Source organism: Coccomyxa subellipsoidea (assembly GCF_000258705.1).
Source record: "Coccomyxa subellipsoidea C-169, whole genome shotgun sequence".
NCBI classification, from domain to species: domain Eukaryota; kingdom Viridiplantae; phylum Chlorophyta; class Trebouxiophyceae; family Coccomyxaceae; genus Coccomyxa; species Coccomyxa subellipsoidea.
In genome coordinates, this window is record NW_005178017.1 from 215797 (window position 1) to 232140 (window position 16344).

Here is a 16344-nt window from a genome sequence, read left to right on the forward strand (position 1 = left end):
TTGCAACACCTGACTGCTAAATGCTGACTCAGTCGGACAACTTCACCACTTGGCCTGTGTGTAACATTGTCTGGATATTGAGTGATACTGAAAATCTGGATTTGGCTTCAAAGCTGAACTGCAACCCCTGGACCTTAAAACGGCTACTTTGGCTTAGGATGGTGAATAGGATGTACACACAGTGACAGGAGATTTCCATGTTGTGCTGATTGCTTTGGGTTTGCTGATGTATTGTCTGGACGGTTGAAGCCTGTTCTTTGAGAAGTTGCACTGTGTTTGAACACTGCTGCTCTATTGCCAAGGCATGTGTGAGATGCTCTGTTTTCTTATTATGCTTGTGTAATTTCCATGGCTTTAAAGTTGCTGTTATGTCCCATGCTTACACACGTGGGTCTTGAGGCGTGAAGATAATATTGTTGAAAATAAGTGGTGAACGATGATCTTTTGCTAGATGCCTGAGTCAGAAATGAGCTAAGAAGACTGGATGGTGATATGCATTACTCTTATAGTGCTCACAAGGCATTTCATTTGTCGTTTATATACTGAATGTGGGCCAGGCCTTGGCTCTGCCCTTGGGTTAGATAAGTATACCAAAAGAAACACTGTACTTGACTTTCCATGCTGAGCATGCTGAGTATGATGGACGCCATGGGCCATGCTGAGGGCAGACAACACACTAGTACCATCTTATCATCTGATTACACATCTTGCTAAGGAGTGAAGAACATTGGCGTCAACGTCCATACCCGCATAATATTCCCTTGCGCATCTCTGCCCCAAATATATCAAAACATTTCAACTTCCTGACGCACTCAGACTCACATTTGTTCCTTTGCTTAGTCTTTCCATTGTGCATTCTGGCGCCATGCCAGTGCATTCACCAAGCCATCATCCAATTGCCCTTTGCGGGAAGACTTTTTCAACACAATGGCTTCCCACATCCAAAGCAAGTCTGCCATTTCGTTGCAGCTTGTGGACCCTCTTGCCTCTCTATTTGAAGTATGCACGGCCGATATAATACTTTATGATAATTCGCACAGCAGCAGCATGCGGCAGGGTCCCAACCCAACTTGAAGACCCAAAAGCAAATACAGAAACCTCCCGTACTTTCAACCTTCCGGAGCCAGATGCCTTCTAATTGCCGACTGAGACATTGAGCCGTTCAGATTGCCCATAAATGTTCTTTGGGCCTCAACTGTCTGTCATGATAATGCTATGGATGCCGAACCTTCCAAAGTTTAAGCCAGTCCAGGGTCTGAACTACGACTATAACTGCTGCTCTGCAAGGACAATTGCGCCTCAAGATACTGTCTGTAGAAACTTAGCCAGACCAGTCGCCGCCGCCTGTTTTGTTTTCAACTCCGCATTGTTGACATCAACCGAGCGCGATTCCCATCAACTGCTCTTAGTCTAGCACTGCACCATCGTGTGCACTCGGTCCAGAGTCTGCAGCACCTCGCTCCACGAGGGGCCGGGGGCGCTGCGGGGATCTATCCTCACCAGGCTGAGCACCATCTGCACATACATGTCAGGAGCCTGCAGCTCCTCTTGCACGTTCTCCTGCAGCAAAAGCATGCACATTTGTCAGTCCCGCCACAATGCCTGATGTCTCTGGAGATCACGGTGCTGTTAAGATACACCCTCGAAAGGACTAGAAACCCGCTCCTGTCATTGCTGGCCCTTGTCATTGCTGGCCCTTGCGCAACTGCAACCAGTGCATACTTGCAGCAAGTGCCCTCAGACTCTCTGAGATTGACCCACTGTGTCTTGCAAGGGCAGCAATGCCATGGAAATTCAGGGGGGTCACGCTTTGTCATGGCATCCTAAAAGCTTGACTGAGCTGCGGTACACAATGGGAGACAGCAGATTTTGCACTATACGCCCGGATCACCCTAGACTCTAAGCTTCATCAGGGCGTAAACAAGATACTCAATTTGTATTCAGGTTCAAAAAACACACTTCAGACTTTTTCTAAAGCAGGGGCGCACCTTGTAGCACTCCGCCAGGCTGATGAAGTCGAAATCCTTGGGGGCCATCTCCCAGCTGCAGCACCGGCGGCGGACCTCGGCAGTGATCTGATCCAGCGCCTTCTTGGGCAGAGCCTCGTACTGCTCCACGAGCACTTCGCGCGCGGTGCGGCCCATGAGCATCTCCAGGAGAGTCACTCCATACGCATAGGAGTCGTCCCGCTGCCCCGCTGCAGCCGGGTCCAGGTAGCTCTCCGGGTGAAGGTAGCCCATGGTCCCACTGCACGCCAAACCAGAGTCATGTCACATGACAGTCAACTCTGAGCTTTCGGCACGCGCATGTCCTTTGTAAAGGCCAACGGCCCGTAAATGAGTGCCCTTTCTTCTTCTGCCCTCTGAGGGCAGAAGGAACTTTCCTTGAAATACTTGTGCACTACAGATCCATGACACGTTCGCTTCTGTGCATGCAAGATGGGATGCGCATGGAGCTCAGACCCACTCCTGCTTTTCTTTTCTTCTGCAGCCAAGATGACGATATTCCTAGCAACATGACCTCCAATCTGGCACAGTTAAGGGGAACAGAAATTTTACTCAAGTGCAGCCTGGGGGCTTGGTTGATTGCATCCAGGGGGCTCACCCGGCGCGCTTGGGATCGATGAGGCGGCCGGTGGCAGGGTTGCAGGCAGCGGTCAGGCCCAGGTCGGTCACCTTGGCGTACACCCCGTCGTCGTCCTCGTAGGTAAGGATGTTGTCCGGTTTTATGTCACCGTGACTATAGCCGCAATCGTGGATGTAGCGAAGGGCGTCAGCGACGCAGTGTGCGAATGCCACCTGGCAGTCGATGTCGATGAACTCATTGTTGGCCCTGCGCACGCAGACAGCAACCGAAAATGAGCTACCGCTGGATCCTTAAACCTGCTGAAGACCCGGGAACCGCATCATGTATGACAGCATTTGCCTGCAAGCCAGATGGTCCTGCTCTGACCCCAATCAATACCCAAGAACTCCCCCCGCACCTTTACTCCCCAGCCAAAAGCAAGCAGAATATTACAGAACAAGGAGTGGGCACGACAGGCGAAAGCAAGCGCACGCATGCACAGGCTTAGGAAGCGGTGACTCACATCATTCTGTGGAGGCTGCCGTGGGTTGCGAGCTCCAGCACTATGCTGGGCCCCAGGTGGCCCTCCTCCACCACCATCCCCAGCGCCCGTACAATGTATGGGTGGCCGCAGAAACGCGCCAGCTGAGTGGCCTCGTACATCACAGCAGCCTGGTATTTTCTGTTGCGGTATGCTGCGTCGCGGGGCGCCATGATGGAGGCTTCCGCGATCAGGTTCGCGCTTTTGACGGCCACCGGCAGGCGGAGAGTCGCTTGGGAGACGGTGCCACTGGCGCCCTGGCCCAGGGGCTTGCTTCGGCTCAGCCTGATGGCGTCAGCCTGTGCAACAAAAAATTCCGGTCAGGGTTTTGCTCCCAAGTGCCACTGGGCGGTCACCTGAGATACCACCTTTGCTACTAGCAGCTCTGCTAGTGCCAACACCCATGCGATCACGCACTGGCATGGTCAAGTTCATCTGAATCTCTGATGAGCGTAGAGGCGGTGGGCATAGGCAGGTCATCATCCACTTGAGTTGCTCCCGTTCAAGCATTCCTTCCAGACACACATGCTTGAAGCTAATTTGCAATAGCAGGCTGCAGCTGCCTTGTTGTGGCAAAAGCCTTTGTCCCAAGACACTGCACACAGCTTGTGGACTCTGCCCTTTGTGCAGCATCCAGCACAGAATGACATGGGAGCGCACCGGCAGGAACGGTAGCTCCCGCTTCTCGCCTGCCGCCGCCAGCCGATTGGTGCGCCCCTCCGCGGCCGCCTGCGCCCTTTGCGCCTCCGCCAGGTCAGCGTCGGTGTTGAGCATCTTGCGATGCATGTCATGTGAGTTGGTGCGGAGGTGACCGATGATTGCCTCCAGGCTTCTGACGTGCAGCCGCAGGGAGGAGACCTCCTGAAACTGCACGCAAGCAACCAGCAGTTGCTATTTGTTCTGTTGCAGGCCCTTCTTGCCAAGTGGCAAGATGCGTCTGCAGACAAGGTGCACTTACTATGTCTTGTGATGGCTGATATGATATGTGTATATATAGTCAGCGATGCCTCTTAGATAGCCCAATCATGTGAGCATGCATGCTGACAACCAAAGGGTACGCTGATGAGCGTGCTGCCATTCACTGATGGTGCCAGTGCACAGATTTTTGAAAGTGAGAGGCGCCATGCCACCACAAATTATAGAGGCAGACATGCACTGCGGGGCACACAGGATTGCACAGTAATGCAGCTGCGGATGCAGGGAAGGGTGATGATGTCTCAGGTCTCACATTTGCAGCGAGCTGTTTGCGCAGATCGCTCCTTTCCTCGTAGAACTGCGATATGGCACACTGCAGCCCCTTCACCTTGACATGCTCTGCTTGCGCCTCCGTCCTGGCTTCCTCCGCCTGCATCACCAGACAGCAGCTCCTGCTTAGAAGTAATTACTGAGTGGTACTAAGAGTCCACCTGGCAAGCGTCGCATGGCTGAGCCAGAATCCTAGTACCTTCACGGTTGATCTGTCTATCACTGCCAGACAGTGTCCAAATGACATGCAATGCATGCAAGCGCGCCATGTAGTCACCATTTGCACAAGACCAGCTGAAGATGGTTCAGGCGGCATGCTGCAGCTGCTTTTGACCTGCCTTGAGGGAATCTTGAAGCCGCTGCATGTACCCAATGCAACAAAACAACAGAGCAATGCAAAAGCAAGTGAGGGCAATGTAGGAATGATTGCGCGCACCTCTTGTTGCACAGCCTTGCAGCAGGCTCTGCTGGTCTCCAGTTTCCTGGCCAGCTCCTCATTCTGACGCTGCAACGCCGCCATCTTATGGGCCGCCGTCACCTTTGGCAGCCTCTGGGCTGTAGCGCTGCTGCGCACTTCGGCAGGGCCTGTGCGCGCCTGCAGTTTCATCACCACAATTGCTCAGTCATCAGGTATCGAATGGGCATTGATCAGTCATGGCTGCTGCAACACAAGGTGGTGCAACCCTCAATGTGTGTGTGGTGACTGCACATAGAAGGAGGTCTCTTGACCTGTTAGCTGCTGAGAGACAGCGGCAAAAAGGGGTATAGGATGTACAGACTTTGTTAAGACTTTGTTGTGATGCAGGCAAGTGAAGCTTTCGTCCAGCGAAAATTTCACACCTTCTTGGATGGGGACTCCTCGCTGCCTGTTCGGACGGTGTCCAGCAGGATGCTATCCCGCCTCCTCTTTTTGTCATTGAGCTGCCCCGCTGTTGAGCAGATGTCCTGCAAGGCAGAAATGCTTGTAAGTCACTTGCGCTGCAGGCTCGTCTGACACAGGACAAAAAGTATAGAAAGAGAGCCTCAGATGTAGATCTTGAGCTGGTTTCGTGGCAGGATCTTATGGCTCACGCTCATGCTGAAAAGGGGCTCTGGCTGACGAATGAGCTCTGGTGGCTTTTTTTCCTTCAAGCAAGCTCTCTTATTACTTACACGGGAACGATCGATCGAATCGTTATAATGTGACAGAAACTGTGTTTTCCCTCAATAGATCTACGCCGGCATCGAGTGGCCAATATATGAGAAACGCAAGGCTGCTCAACGCACCTTCGTTGCAGGACGCGCCTGGCGTTCACTCGGGGAGGATGCGCCACGACGTTTCCCCCTTGATCTCGCGGTATGTATCTGCATATTGCAAAATACAAAGAATCTTGCCAGCCAATCCGATTGATCGATTGGGAGCCCCTCTTACTTTCACTAGACTCAGCCATTGTCAACTTCTAGGGTCCGAAGAGAGTCGTGAAAACGCCTACGAAGTAATTGCGTAGTGATTTCCTAGAGGAGATTTAGAGACTCCGGAGACGCACCTTTTCCTGCACCTGCACCTGCAGCATGCTGGAAGCAGAACCTGATGGCGATGAGTAGTCTTTCCCTCTTGTCTTCATCACTGGCTAGCACGATCTGCCACACAACTTCTGACAGAAGCCACACTTTGCACGGCGATCTGCTGGATCAATCACTCTTTGCTTCAGAAGTGATTGTTAAAAGCTGTCAGGAGGGAGTTTGGCAAGGCAGAAAATTGTCAGGGTGTATCAGCCAGGGTGTGAGCCTGTTTTGGGTCAGTTACTTTAGGTTACGAGATGTCATCTCATGTGCTAGGGTTAGTCAGTACCACAGTGAACACACTTCCAGCCCCAGGCATGATCTTCTTTTTTCCTTTTTACGTCAAATTCTTTTCACATATTTACCACTCTGTAGCGGCAGGACCAATGCCGTTATAATTCAGTGGTGCTGATCAGTGTGCTCATGAGACCGACGTGTCATGACAGTGATCAGTGTGAGTCATGTCACATGCTGAGCTGCATGATGTATTACCAATGTATCACCTTAGTGACAGTGCAGACGGGTCTTCGGGCTCTCAACACCAGAACATCTTCCTTGATAGAACTTTGCAATCTAGATCTCCTTTAAAGGCAATTCACTAGATAGTAGCTGAGACAATGCCTCGTTGATGAACTGACAAGTTGCAATCATTTCTTTTAATCCTAGCAGCTGCGCGTGAGTCACAACCGGCCTTGTGCTGTGCTGCTCACTCCAATGCATTGCTCTTGAGTGCCAGTCCCCTCTGTTGCTTTCTTAGCAAGACTCCCGTAACGGTACTCAGATCCCAGTATCTGACTGCAAAGCTCCGGCCAAATAGCTGACTCCTTCGGACAATAAAAAGACGGATTCATATGATATACAAGGATTGCTTGATCACTGTACACATCTGAGCAGAATCCCGTACATATTCACTTCAGCGCTTACTTCCAGTCAGCCAACGCCACCTACACTGTGAACAGGTGCCTGATGACTGATGACTCATTTTCGTACTTCACATGCAGTGCAGCTGGCAGCCAGCTGACAGCCCGCCCATCATCTCTGAAGCCTCTTCTTACCGCCACTACATATCTTTGCTCCCAATGAGTGCCCCAAGTGAAGCTTGCTCAGCTCCAGACACCATCTTGCTTCATCCGGCGCTAATGCACATGCTGCGCCATGCTAATTTTCGCACTGTAGATGTCTGACCCGTCCCTCACAGCCTCACTCCTCGGAATCGTCATGCTGCTCGATTGAGCTGACAAGCTCATCCTCCTCTTGTGCCTTCTTCAAGAGCGCCTGCTGAGCACCAAGTCTCTCAATTTATCGCTCAGGGCTTCCGGAATAATGAGTCATCCCGACACTCCCCACACGATCTACATCCCTGCAGCACGCCTTGCTAAGATTTCTCCTAACCAGCAGGTCTTCTTCCCAGAATTTCATTAGCTCATGCACATTCCTGCAGCTTATAAAGGCGGCTGCATGTAATCCCGGTGTGATGTGCTGTGTCTAGAAAGTCCTCATAAAGCTGCCTGCTGTGCAAGCACTTGCCTTCCAACCAAGAGTACATTGAGCACCTGAACCCTCCGTGACAACTCTTGGGGCGTTTGCTGTACTGCCTGCCCGTTATCAGTAAGGCAAATTATAGGAGAGCTCTGCATAGTGGGTTCAGGGTGATTCACCCTGGCACTGCAAACGAGGCCAAACACCGACCTTTTCCCTCTGGCCTGTGATGCTATTGCTTGTCTATGTGACACGGGCATTGTGATACTCAGTTGCATGTGAGTGCGGCGTTGTGCAAAAATGCAGCACTATTGCAATACAGACGCCCACAAAGGAGAGGATGATCACTGCTATATACTGATCACTACTCTGATCAGAATGTGCTTGCAGCTGCTGCTTGGCTATTTGAGTAGGGTAGCATGATGGATTCAGGGGTGATGTACCCTAACTTGATTTATCACCACCCCTATGGCGGCCAGATGAGATGCTTGAGAAGCCTCTGCGGTATCAGTATGTTAGATAAGATTCCAAATATGGAGATTCGTGCAAGGTGCAAGATGCCCCAGATATCAGACTTGCTCAGATATAGACGCCTTCGATGGTTGGGACATGTGGCAAGCATGGATCCCACTAGGATACCATTGCAGATGATGTTCAGTACAATGTCAGGCACTGGGGCTAGAGGCAGACCATTGAAGAGCTGGAATGATTATGTGAGAGATGACCTTGATGCTATTGGGCATCCATATGACTGGTGGAGGAAGTGCAAGAACCGAGAAGACTGGAGAGCAATAATTCAGGTGTTGCTTGACGTACCTAGTCCTTTAGGACTGGAAAACGTGTAATAATAATAACAATAATAATATGGCGGTCTAGCTGGTCTGCAGGACGTACCGTGCCCTTTGGCAGGTGGTAGTAATAATGACGGTCTACACGGCATGTGCTCGCACCTGCTGCTTGGCCACATTGTCAAGTTGACCACCCTGCATGATGGGCTAAGGGGTGATCTGTCATTGTCCAGCACACCGTAGCAGCACCCCTACGAAAATCTACGCGGCATGTGCTCGCACCTGCAGCCTGGCGGGGTCGGCGGCGGCCCGGTCGCGCGCCTGGGCCGGCAGCGCGGCGATGAGCGCGTCGATCGACGCCTGCAAGACGTCTATCTTGGCTTCCAGGGCGCGCACGCGGATGCGCACCTCCTCGCTGCTGTCCAGGAGGTCTCCGTGCTCCGCCCACAGCGCCTCCGCTGACAGCTCCCCGCGCTGACTGGGCGCCAGCTGTGCCGTGACACATCGGGTGAGTCAGCAAGCGCAAGCCAGCAAGCGCAAGCTGACAATTGCTTGCAATACGAGAGGCCACAGCTGGCCAGAGCAGCACTGGCAACTTTTATCCAATCTGCAGTGTCGAGTCAGAGCTCCGAAGCGCAAAGACCATAACACTGGTTTCCCATGAGACACTCATACATGCACATGGGCTTATCGGCCAAGCGCCTGCTCTTCAATATGGACGTCCTCCACCTTGCAAAGCAGTACTTTACTCTCCGCCTGATCAATTTATCTTGTATGATAGAGAGGCAAGACTTTTGCCAGAGTGTGGGACCAGAACATACACCCGGGGCACATGCAACCTAAGAGATATTCTTCTGCAATCACAGTAGTGACATGCCTGGGCAGCGCACCTTGAGGATGTGGATGTAGTTGGGGTACCAACGGTTGCCTCCCTGGCGCTTGAGCCAGCTGGGCAGCGTGTTTTCCAGCTCATCAATGATCTGGGCTTTGCTCAGGATTGCGCGCAGCCCAGCGTTCTCCGTCATCTGCGCAAGCCAGAAAAGTCGCAGAGTATATCAGAACCAATCTGTGAGGCACTGACAACTTGCATGCAGCTGATTGGAGTGTCACAGCGAGAAGCAAGAGCTCGCACACGTCTGTATTTTCCTATGGACCATAATTCCACCTTTTCACTCTTCACAACTGCCCAGAGGCGTGAAAAGCACCGCAGCCATTAGCTCTTTATATGTTCCTTCATCAATGCAGCAGGCACCATAGTGTGCTGTCTTGCTGTGCTGCCTTGGCTCATCAATGCCACAAGAGGCACTTTCTAGGAAGTTGCAAGGAAGCTGCAGCAGGCGCACCTTTTCCTGTGCATTGGTCAGCAGCGCAATGAGCAGGTTCAGCATAATGATGGTGACGACGAAGAGGTAGATGACCAGAAGGGGAATCGTCAGCCGCGGGTTGTGGTGGTTGATGTAAGTGTCGTTTTCAAACTGGCCCACCGCGGCCGTGAACACCGTGTAGAGGCTGCGCCAGAGCGAGGTGAACTCCTGCGCACAGGAGAAGTCCTGTTAATGTTTTGGCATGATTGCAGAGCGCCCTCGCATGGTGAATGACTGGGTTGTTTCCGCTAGCGACAATGCCCCGAGGCCATCCCTGGGCCAGCACATGCGCAAAGCCCAGCTTCAAGAGCCTCTGAGGGGTGAAGTCATTGTAACGGGTCAGAGGACAGTACCGGCGCATCGTCTTGGTCGCTGCGGTAGAGGACGTGGAAGGCGCACGCAAACCCCTGCAGTCAGCACGTTCCCAAGGTAAGCAGCAGCCCGCATTGCTCCAACAGATAAGCTTGAATCAACGCATCGGCCATGTCTCGCACAGAAACCCCAGCACCTCAGTCAATGCACCTTTGCCTTGAATTGGACTGAACAGGTGACAAGTCCTCTTCATGCCCGGCAATCCTATGGCATTTGAAGCATGCACATGATACCATGATGATGACAGATCCCCATATTTCCTTGCACTGCCTGACCACTGGATGATGACTGGGCAAGCAGAGTGGAGACCTTCATGGCATGAGTTTTGGGAAGCAGGCTGGCAGCGAGCACCCACCCACATGGTGAAGAAGAGGAAGAGCAAGAACCACTTGACGTCCGACAGCACCACTCGTAGTGTGTCCACGAAGCCAAACTTGGATGCCCGGAAAGGCCTGCACAGCAGGCACATTAACAGAATTGAAGACAGGCACATTACCAGAATTGAAGAGGTGGCCCCACATATGCATCGACAAATTTACAAAGTATCACAAATTTAGCGTCCTTTGAAGTCTGCAGTAATGTTAAAAGTCATGGCCAGCCAATGTAGTGTTTCTGCCCCATGATCAACAGAGGAACGGTGCAGATCCAATTAAGTACAGAGCTTCTCGCTGCAAGCTTTGCTGGCAGGAGGCAATAAGTCACAACGCCGCAGGCAAAAACGCACAGAGCAACCTCATTTTATAAGTCTGGGTACTACCGCTGGTCAGCCCATGACATGAGGCAGGATCAAGAAGGTGCATGCCTGAGGTAATATTGCAGGCGTAACCAGAGCAGGATGCATTGGGCGGCCATGAGGAAGAGAATGACGTCGGACTCCAGGTGGCGCCGTGTCAGATGCATCACTGTAATTGTCACCTGAGCACGCACACAGAGTGTTCATGTCCAGCACATAAGCATTTCATATTTATCAGTGCCTGGCATGCATTTGTGCCAGGCAGCGAGACGATCTCTGGTAGTCCTCATAAGCTTTGAGAGCTGAGCCCCAGCGAATCAGCGCATTCACATGCAATAAGGGTCCCTCAAACTCGAAGCTTGCACTGTCAGCTCTCCAATGCAGGCAGATATGCGCACAGCTTTGACAAGCAAGGAATCATCTGATGCTCAACCGCTGAGCATGCAATTCTACAGGACATGCAGGATCCTCCAGCCGCCTCGCCTGTGATAACCTAGTGTTGGATGCCCAGTGCAGTCCTTCTAGATAGTACTGCACTACTGTTGCAGTCCCAGCTTCCACTTATGAGGCCACATGGTGTTGGATTTGACCCTCACTGCTACAGGAGCAGGGCTGTGCATCCTTGTCAACAATATCATTTTGCCGCACCCTGCTCCCATATAAGTGCGGAAATTCTGAGACCCCAGTGCCAAATTTCCAAACACCTGGTTGACGTAGGTGAGTGCGTCGATGATGTTCTGGGCATTGAGCCACGTCTTGCCGTACTCAATGATTGTTGCCGCCTCGATGTACAAAAACGGGAGCATCGCCAAGAGCGCGACGATCTCGAGCGCGATCGTGGCCTGCCCGCGCGGCGTGGCCGCCACCTCAGCGAGGCTTGAGCCGGCGTCCTCATCCTGCACCGTGCCAAATCAAGCAGCGTTTGGTGAGTAATTGGGGTGACTAAGCAAGGTGACTCACCCCCGCCATGTTGCTGGTGGGGCAGGACACCATCCGAATGTCAGCATCACAGACTTGCTTGTAAAGTCACATGCTGTCACTGCCGAAAATGAGTCGCAAGCCTGAAAGCACCAACGCGCAGCCACAATGCAGCGCCATATTGAGGGACTGCAGCCGTTGTGGCTTTGCTACTGATAAATAAGGCACAGCCTGAAGATAGAGGCTGGCAGTGCCACTCAGTGCAGGCTGCAGGTAGGATGCAACACTCGAGGACTGGTCCATCTCGTCAAACAAAAAATGAACAGAGGCAAGAATGGGTGGGCCCACCTGGAAAAGGATGGTGAAGATCGTAAAGGAGAATAACCAGAGCATGTACAGCGCCAGCTGCACCCAGAGCAGCCGCCGGCACCAGTGGACCCATTTAAATTCCACTGTTGCCTGCATGCAGCACCAGAAGAATTCAATCATTTTGCGTCCAATGCTCTGAACATTTCCTCGGGATGCAAGTACGACCCCATTTAGTGGCCAGATCTGCCTTTCATTCGTCAGGAAGACCGACCCCATTAATTTGCCTCGCATACGTGCAAGCTGGACCTGATCTGCCAGAGCTGCGAGCAGCCCAGGCTCTCGCAAATGAGTTGTAAGCAAAGCCAGGCCCGCCTCCTGTTTGCATGCACCTCACTGGCATGCCCTGAGAGAACAGTCAGGGCGGCGCACCATCACTGCCGGCAGACCGAAGACCATCATTGACAGTTTGCCGGCCTGGAAGCGGCTGAGCAGCGGCTGCAGCAGCCCCACATTCTCAGCTGCTGCTGCATTCTTCAAGGTGACCACCCAGGCCTCCACCTTCACCATCTCGCTCCATTCCTCCGGCTCTGCGCATGCATGCAACAGAGCCACATCAGGCACTCGAGCATGCATGCACTGCAGTCTCCATCATGGACGTTGAGGTTTTCAGAGACACCCACATAGGGCTCTACATCTCTACCGAGGTGTCCACAATTTAGTGTGGGAATCCCAATCTCTGACCGCAGGTCCCTTGGAACCGGATCCTGGCAACACTGACATGGGAAGAACATTGTGGCCATCAAGCTTGACAAGAATTTGATGTCGGCATCAAGGCCACAAGGACCACATGCTAAAAGAAGCAAGACGAGCCAGCTTCGAGTCTGCCGGCCAAAGCCGAGTACTGGCCATCATGGTATCTATTTGACCCTGACTATAAGAGAGCTGGAAGATGGCATGCGTGTCTGATCAAGGATTTTTAAAGCTTCAGAGGAGCCCCACCAGAGGATACACGAGTGGAGGCTGCTTCCTCTAGACGCTTCCTCCAGAACCGCTCCACATCGATGCACCTGCTATTGTGGCCTTCGGTGAGCAACCCACTCTCCGAGGGTCCTGCAGAAAAGAACTGGGTGTCCTGTGCGCACCATGCCACGTGCTGATATGAAAACATTTACCAACAGAGCGTTCACACGCTTCTGCTGCTTCCAGAGATCGTTTCAGAATGCATTGAACAGGGACCTAGGTAGAACAAAGGGACATAATGTGCAGCTTTGCCTCTACACAAGCTTTCCGTTGACCCAATACGGCCTGCAACGTAGGAAAACTATCCCAGCTCACCGAGATTTGGAACTCTCCAAGCTTTTCTACTGCATCGTCCTGCAGCCATTGCACCACCCTCTTGGGGCGTGCAGCGATGATTGACTGGAAGTCATGGCTGTCAGACAGCCCCTGTTCTAGGGTGTCTGCAACGTCATCATCCACTAGAAGAGGCGCAGAAGAGCCCTGTTCGTCCTTAGGAGCCATAGACACACGCTAATCACCAAAGATCACCTGCAGGACAGGGCATGGGGGCCATGTCAAGGAGACGTCACTCTCATGTCGTAGCACGGCATAGTAAGCACAAGGCCATAAAATAGCATTGATCCTATTAAACATCGCAAGTGCCTAAAATTGAGTGTGCCAGCTGATGTGCAAGGACATGGCCGTAGCCAGCAAGAGTCAGGTTGCGACTCAAGCTTGAACATCGACCCGCCACAGCGGCCAGATTTCTTGCATCTCATTGGTTACACTTGTTGCAATGATCGCGCATAAGCGATCATTGTATGCCAACTTAGTGTCGTACTATGCCCATCAAGGACATGCGGGCTTATCGCACCTAGGATATCAGCGAAATCCCCAGTCGATGGATGCTTTCAACGCTCTTCAAATGATACAGTGGCCCTTAGGAGACGACATGGGAGTGCAGTGATGTCGATCAACCAAGATCAAGCTTCATTGTCGGCCATGCCCTGCAGCTGCAGAGCACGACGCTCCATCAGGCGCAGCACGTGCGACAGGCGATGTGCAGCGGCGTTTGCGGCATTTTGATGTCGAACGCCTTTTCATCCTGTATAAGTAGAGCACAAGCGAGACCAACAACAGTCTGTACTTGACAAGTGAATATTTATATTGGCTTCAGCACAACCGAGGGTCGTCGCGTCGTCGTTGGCGGTCCTACAGAAAGCGGATCGCTGCAACGGGACTTTCACGCCTAGTTGCCACCTCAAGCTTCCGAGTCCCAAACCCAGGACAAATATCACATGGCTCATCAGGTCACCGGAGATCCCCGCGCACAGTTCTTGAACTTTGACACAAGCCGCGAATTTTCTGTCCAAGGTAAGATGGTATCTTTTCGGATATATCCGATGTTTGCCTGATGGTCGAATAGCTCCTTTCTAGGAGATTCTATCATGTCACTGTATTCTGAATATTTCTCATGAGTCCATTGTCGATTGCCTGCTCGCAAGAAAGCCATAATCCTCGTAGGTCTTGAACCTGTGTTGCAGATGTCTTGAACAAGCATACATGCTCTGAGCAAAACCAATTAGAGGCCTAGTCTGGCTGCATGGACTTACGTTTGGCATGAGACAAGCTGGGCAGTCATTGAAAAGACGTTTTGGCTTGATCCCGCAGCAGCTACTCTATCCCAAGAGCAGCTGAATGAGAGCATCGAACTGGTCAAGGACGTCACGCCCCAATATGGTGATGGCTTCATAGAGGCCTGTCTGGTGGCTTGCGGCGGAAATGTCGAGCAAGCAACCAACCTGCTGCTGGAAGGGAAGTTCCCTAAGTCCCTCAAGGGCCTAGACCCACAGCTCTCCAGGGCATCAGGTGAACTGCAGATTTCTCAATGCTGACAGATACATGTGCTCTTCACTCGCGCATTGTGGCCCAAACTTGTTCCAGGGATCCCAAAGCTCTCTCTGTGTTGCACAAGATTTGTTGCAAGTCAATTAATACCGATTCAGACATCAAGGACTCCAGCTCTGAGAGCTTCAAGCAGCTGCAGCTTCAAGAAGTTTTGAGTTTAATTGTACTTGTCAGATGAACACCAAGTACATGCTGTCACAGAACGGTTCTGGTCTGAAATCAAAATGAGCGAAGTGCACATTTACCTCTGGTTGTGCTGAAACAATGACGGTGGGAAGCGTAGCATGTTATGGCCTAGAACATGGGCTGCAGCCAAATTGGCTGAGCCAATATCGTAATCTTCTTGCGCAGGGCACGCCGCCGACCGGACCACGATCGAGACGGGCGATCCTCGCGCTACCTGGATGGGCAGCACTGCCAAACCTGAGGTTTCCAGCAATGCCACAGTGGCACAGAAAGCAGCCAAATTATCCCCTGACGCACATGCTGCCCAGGTGCGCACCTCCACACAGTCTCGAATGAATTCATGCATCTGGCAGATTTGGACCTTTACAAGCATTGCAGCAATGCTTGATGATATCCTCGGTGACAGGGAGTCACTGCATGTGACATTTTTCATTTAGTAGATATTGACATTGGACAGTCACCTAGACCAATTTGACCAACCAGCACAGTGCTATTGTCTATTTCTGCTCGTCTGCTCAGGCGCCCTGCCGGGCAGATGATTTGCTTGCAGCATGCATATGCATGCAGGATCTCAATTCGCACAAGGAAAATTATTTTGTGGATCCGCGTGGTCTTCAAGAGCCATGTTCATGTTTCCGTTTCGCAAGTTGTGCGTTCATCACAAGTCACTACAGGTCACTTGACAGAAGCCCCAGCCTGAAGCTTCAGGATGTCAGTGTGGCAGGAAGACGTCCGCTTGTTCTGCCTGCATGCTGCGCTTTGCGCTTGTGTTGACTAATTTGCTTGTATGTTTGCTGGTGGCAGGCGATAGCAGCCATTGGCGACCCCCGCGCCGCCTGGCTGGACACCGACACAATGCCGGCCCAGACCAGCGCAGACTCCCATGCACCCCCCCCCCAAGGACACCTCAGCCTCAACAGCCAAAGATGCGCAGGTACGGCCCTTGCGGACGGGTGACATCATCGGCATGCATGCACACCCCGTGCTGGAGCGAGCTGCAGGTAATTTGTTTCTAGTCCGCCCAATATAGAGGAGCGCCAGAGGAAATGTGTCCCATGCTCGTTACGACCTGCTCAAATGCAGATCGAGCTGCCGTAATGGGGGCCTGGGGCTCGAAACAACAGCAGACGCACGAATTGGATGATGCAGAGACTTGGGACTATCTAGGCAAGTGCCTACGTGCGGACCACTCTAGTTACTTCAGAGAAGGAGCACCAAAGCATCAGCGGAGGGTGTGCCAAGCAAGGCTGCAAGGCCAGCAAATTGTTGAGCAGTGTAGGATGCAAATGAATGCTTTTTCGGAACACCGTGGCACAATTGGCGGCCTGTTTCTTTTGTTGCCGTTGACAGCCCCCCAGGCCAGGCCTGTCGGCAAGAGTACTGCTGACGATCAAT

At 52.2% G+C, this 16344-nt stretch overlaps 2 protein-coding genes across 2 annotated transcripts; one reads left to right on the plus strand and one right to left on the minus strand.

The window, feature by feature from the left end:
• Nucleotides 1–1410: 1410 nt before the first annotated feature.
• COCSUDRAFT_45570 (kinase-like protein) lies at nt 1411–13377 on the minus strand (the record flags this gene model as incomplete). The annotated part of the gene is made up of 19 exons (XM_005642638.1): nt 1411–1560; nt 1989–2247; nt 2605–2832; nt 3089–3405; nt 3767–3973; nt 4335–4451; nt 4788–4946; nt 5192–5296; nt 8443–8649; nt 9051–9185; nt 9504–9692; nt 9878–9931; nt 10252–10348; nt 10723–10811; nt 11334–11525; nt 11896–12006; nt 12286–12443; nt 12856–12988; nt 13192–13377. 19 exons carry the CDS (start codon nt 13375–13377, stop codon nt 1411–1413), a joined length of 3093 nt encoding a protein of 1030 aa, XP_005642695.1.
• Nucleotides 13378–14153: 776 nt separating this feature from the next.
• Nucleotides 14154–15906, plus strand: COCSUDRAFT_60525 (hypothetical protein; the record flags this gene model as incomplete). The annotated part of the gene is made up of 4 exons (XM_005642639.1): nt 14154–14229; nt 14527–14724; nt 15115–15257; nt 15754–15906. The coding sequence occupies 4 exons, from the start codon at nt 14154–14156 to the stop codon at nt 15904–15906; spliced, it is 570 nt and encodes a 189-aa protein (XP_005642696.1).
• Nucleotides 15907–16344: the final 438 nt, after the last annotated feature.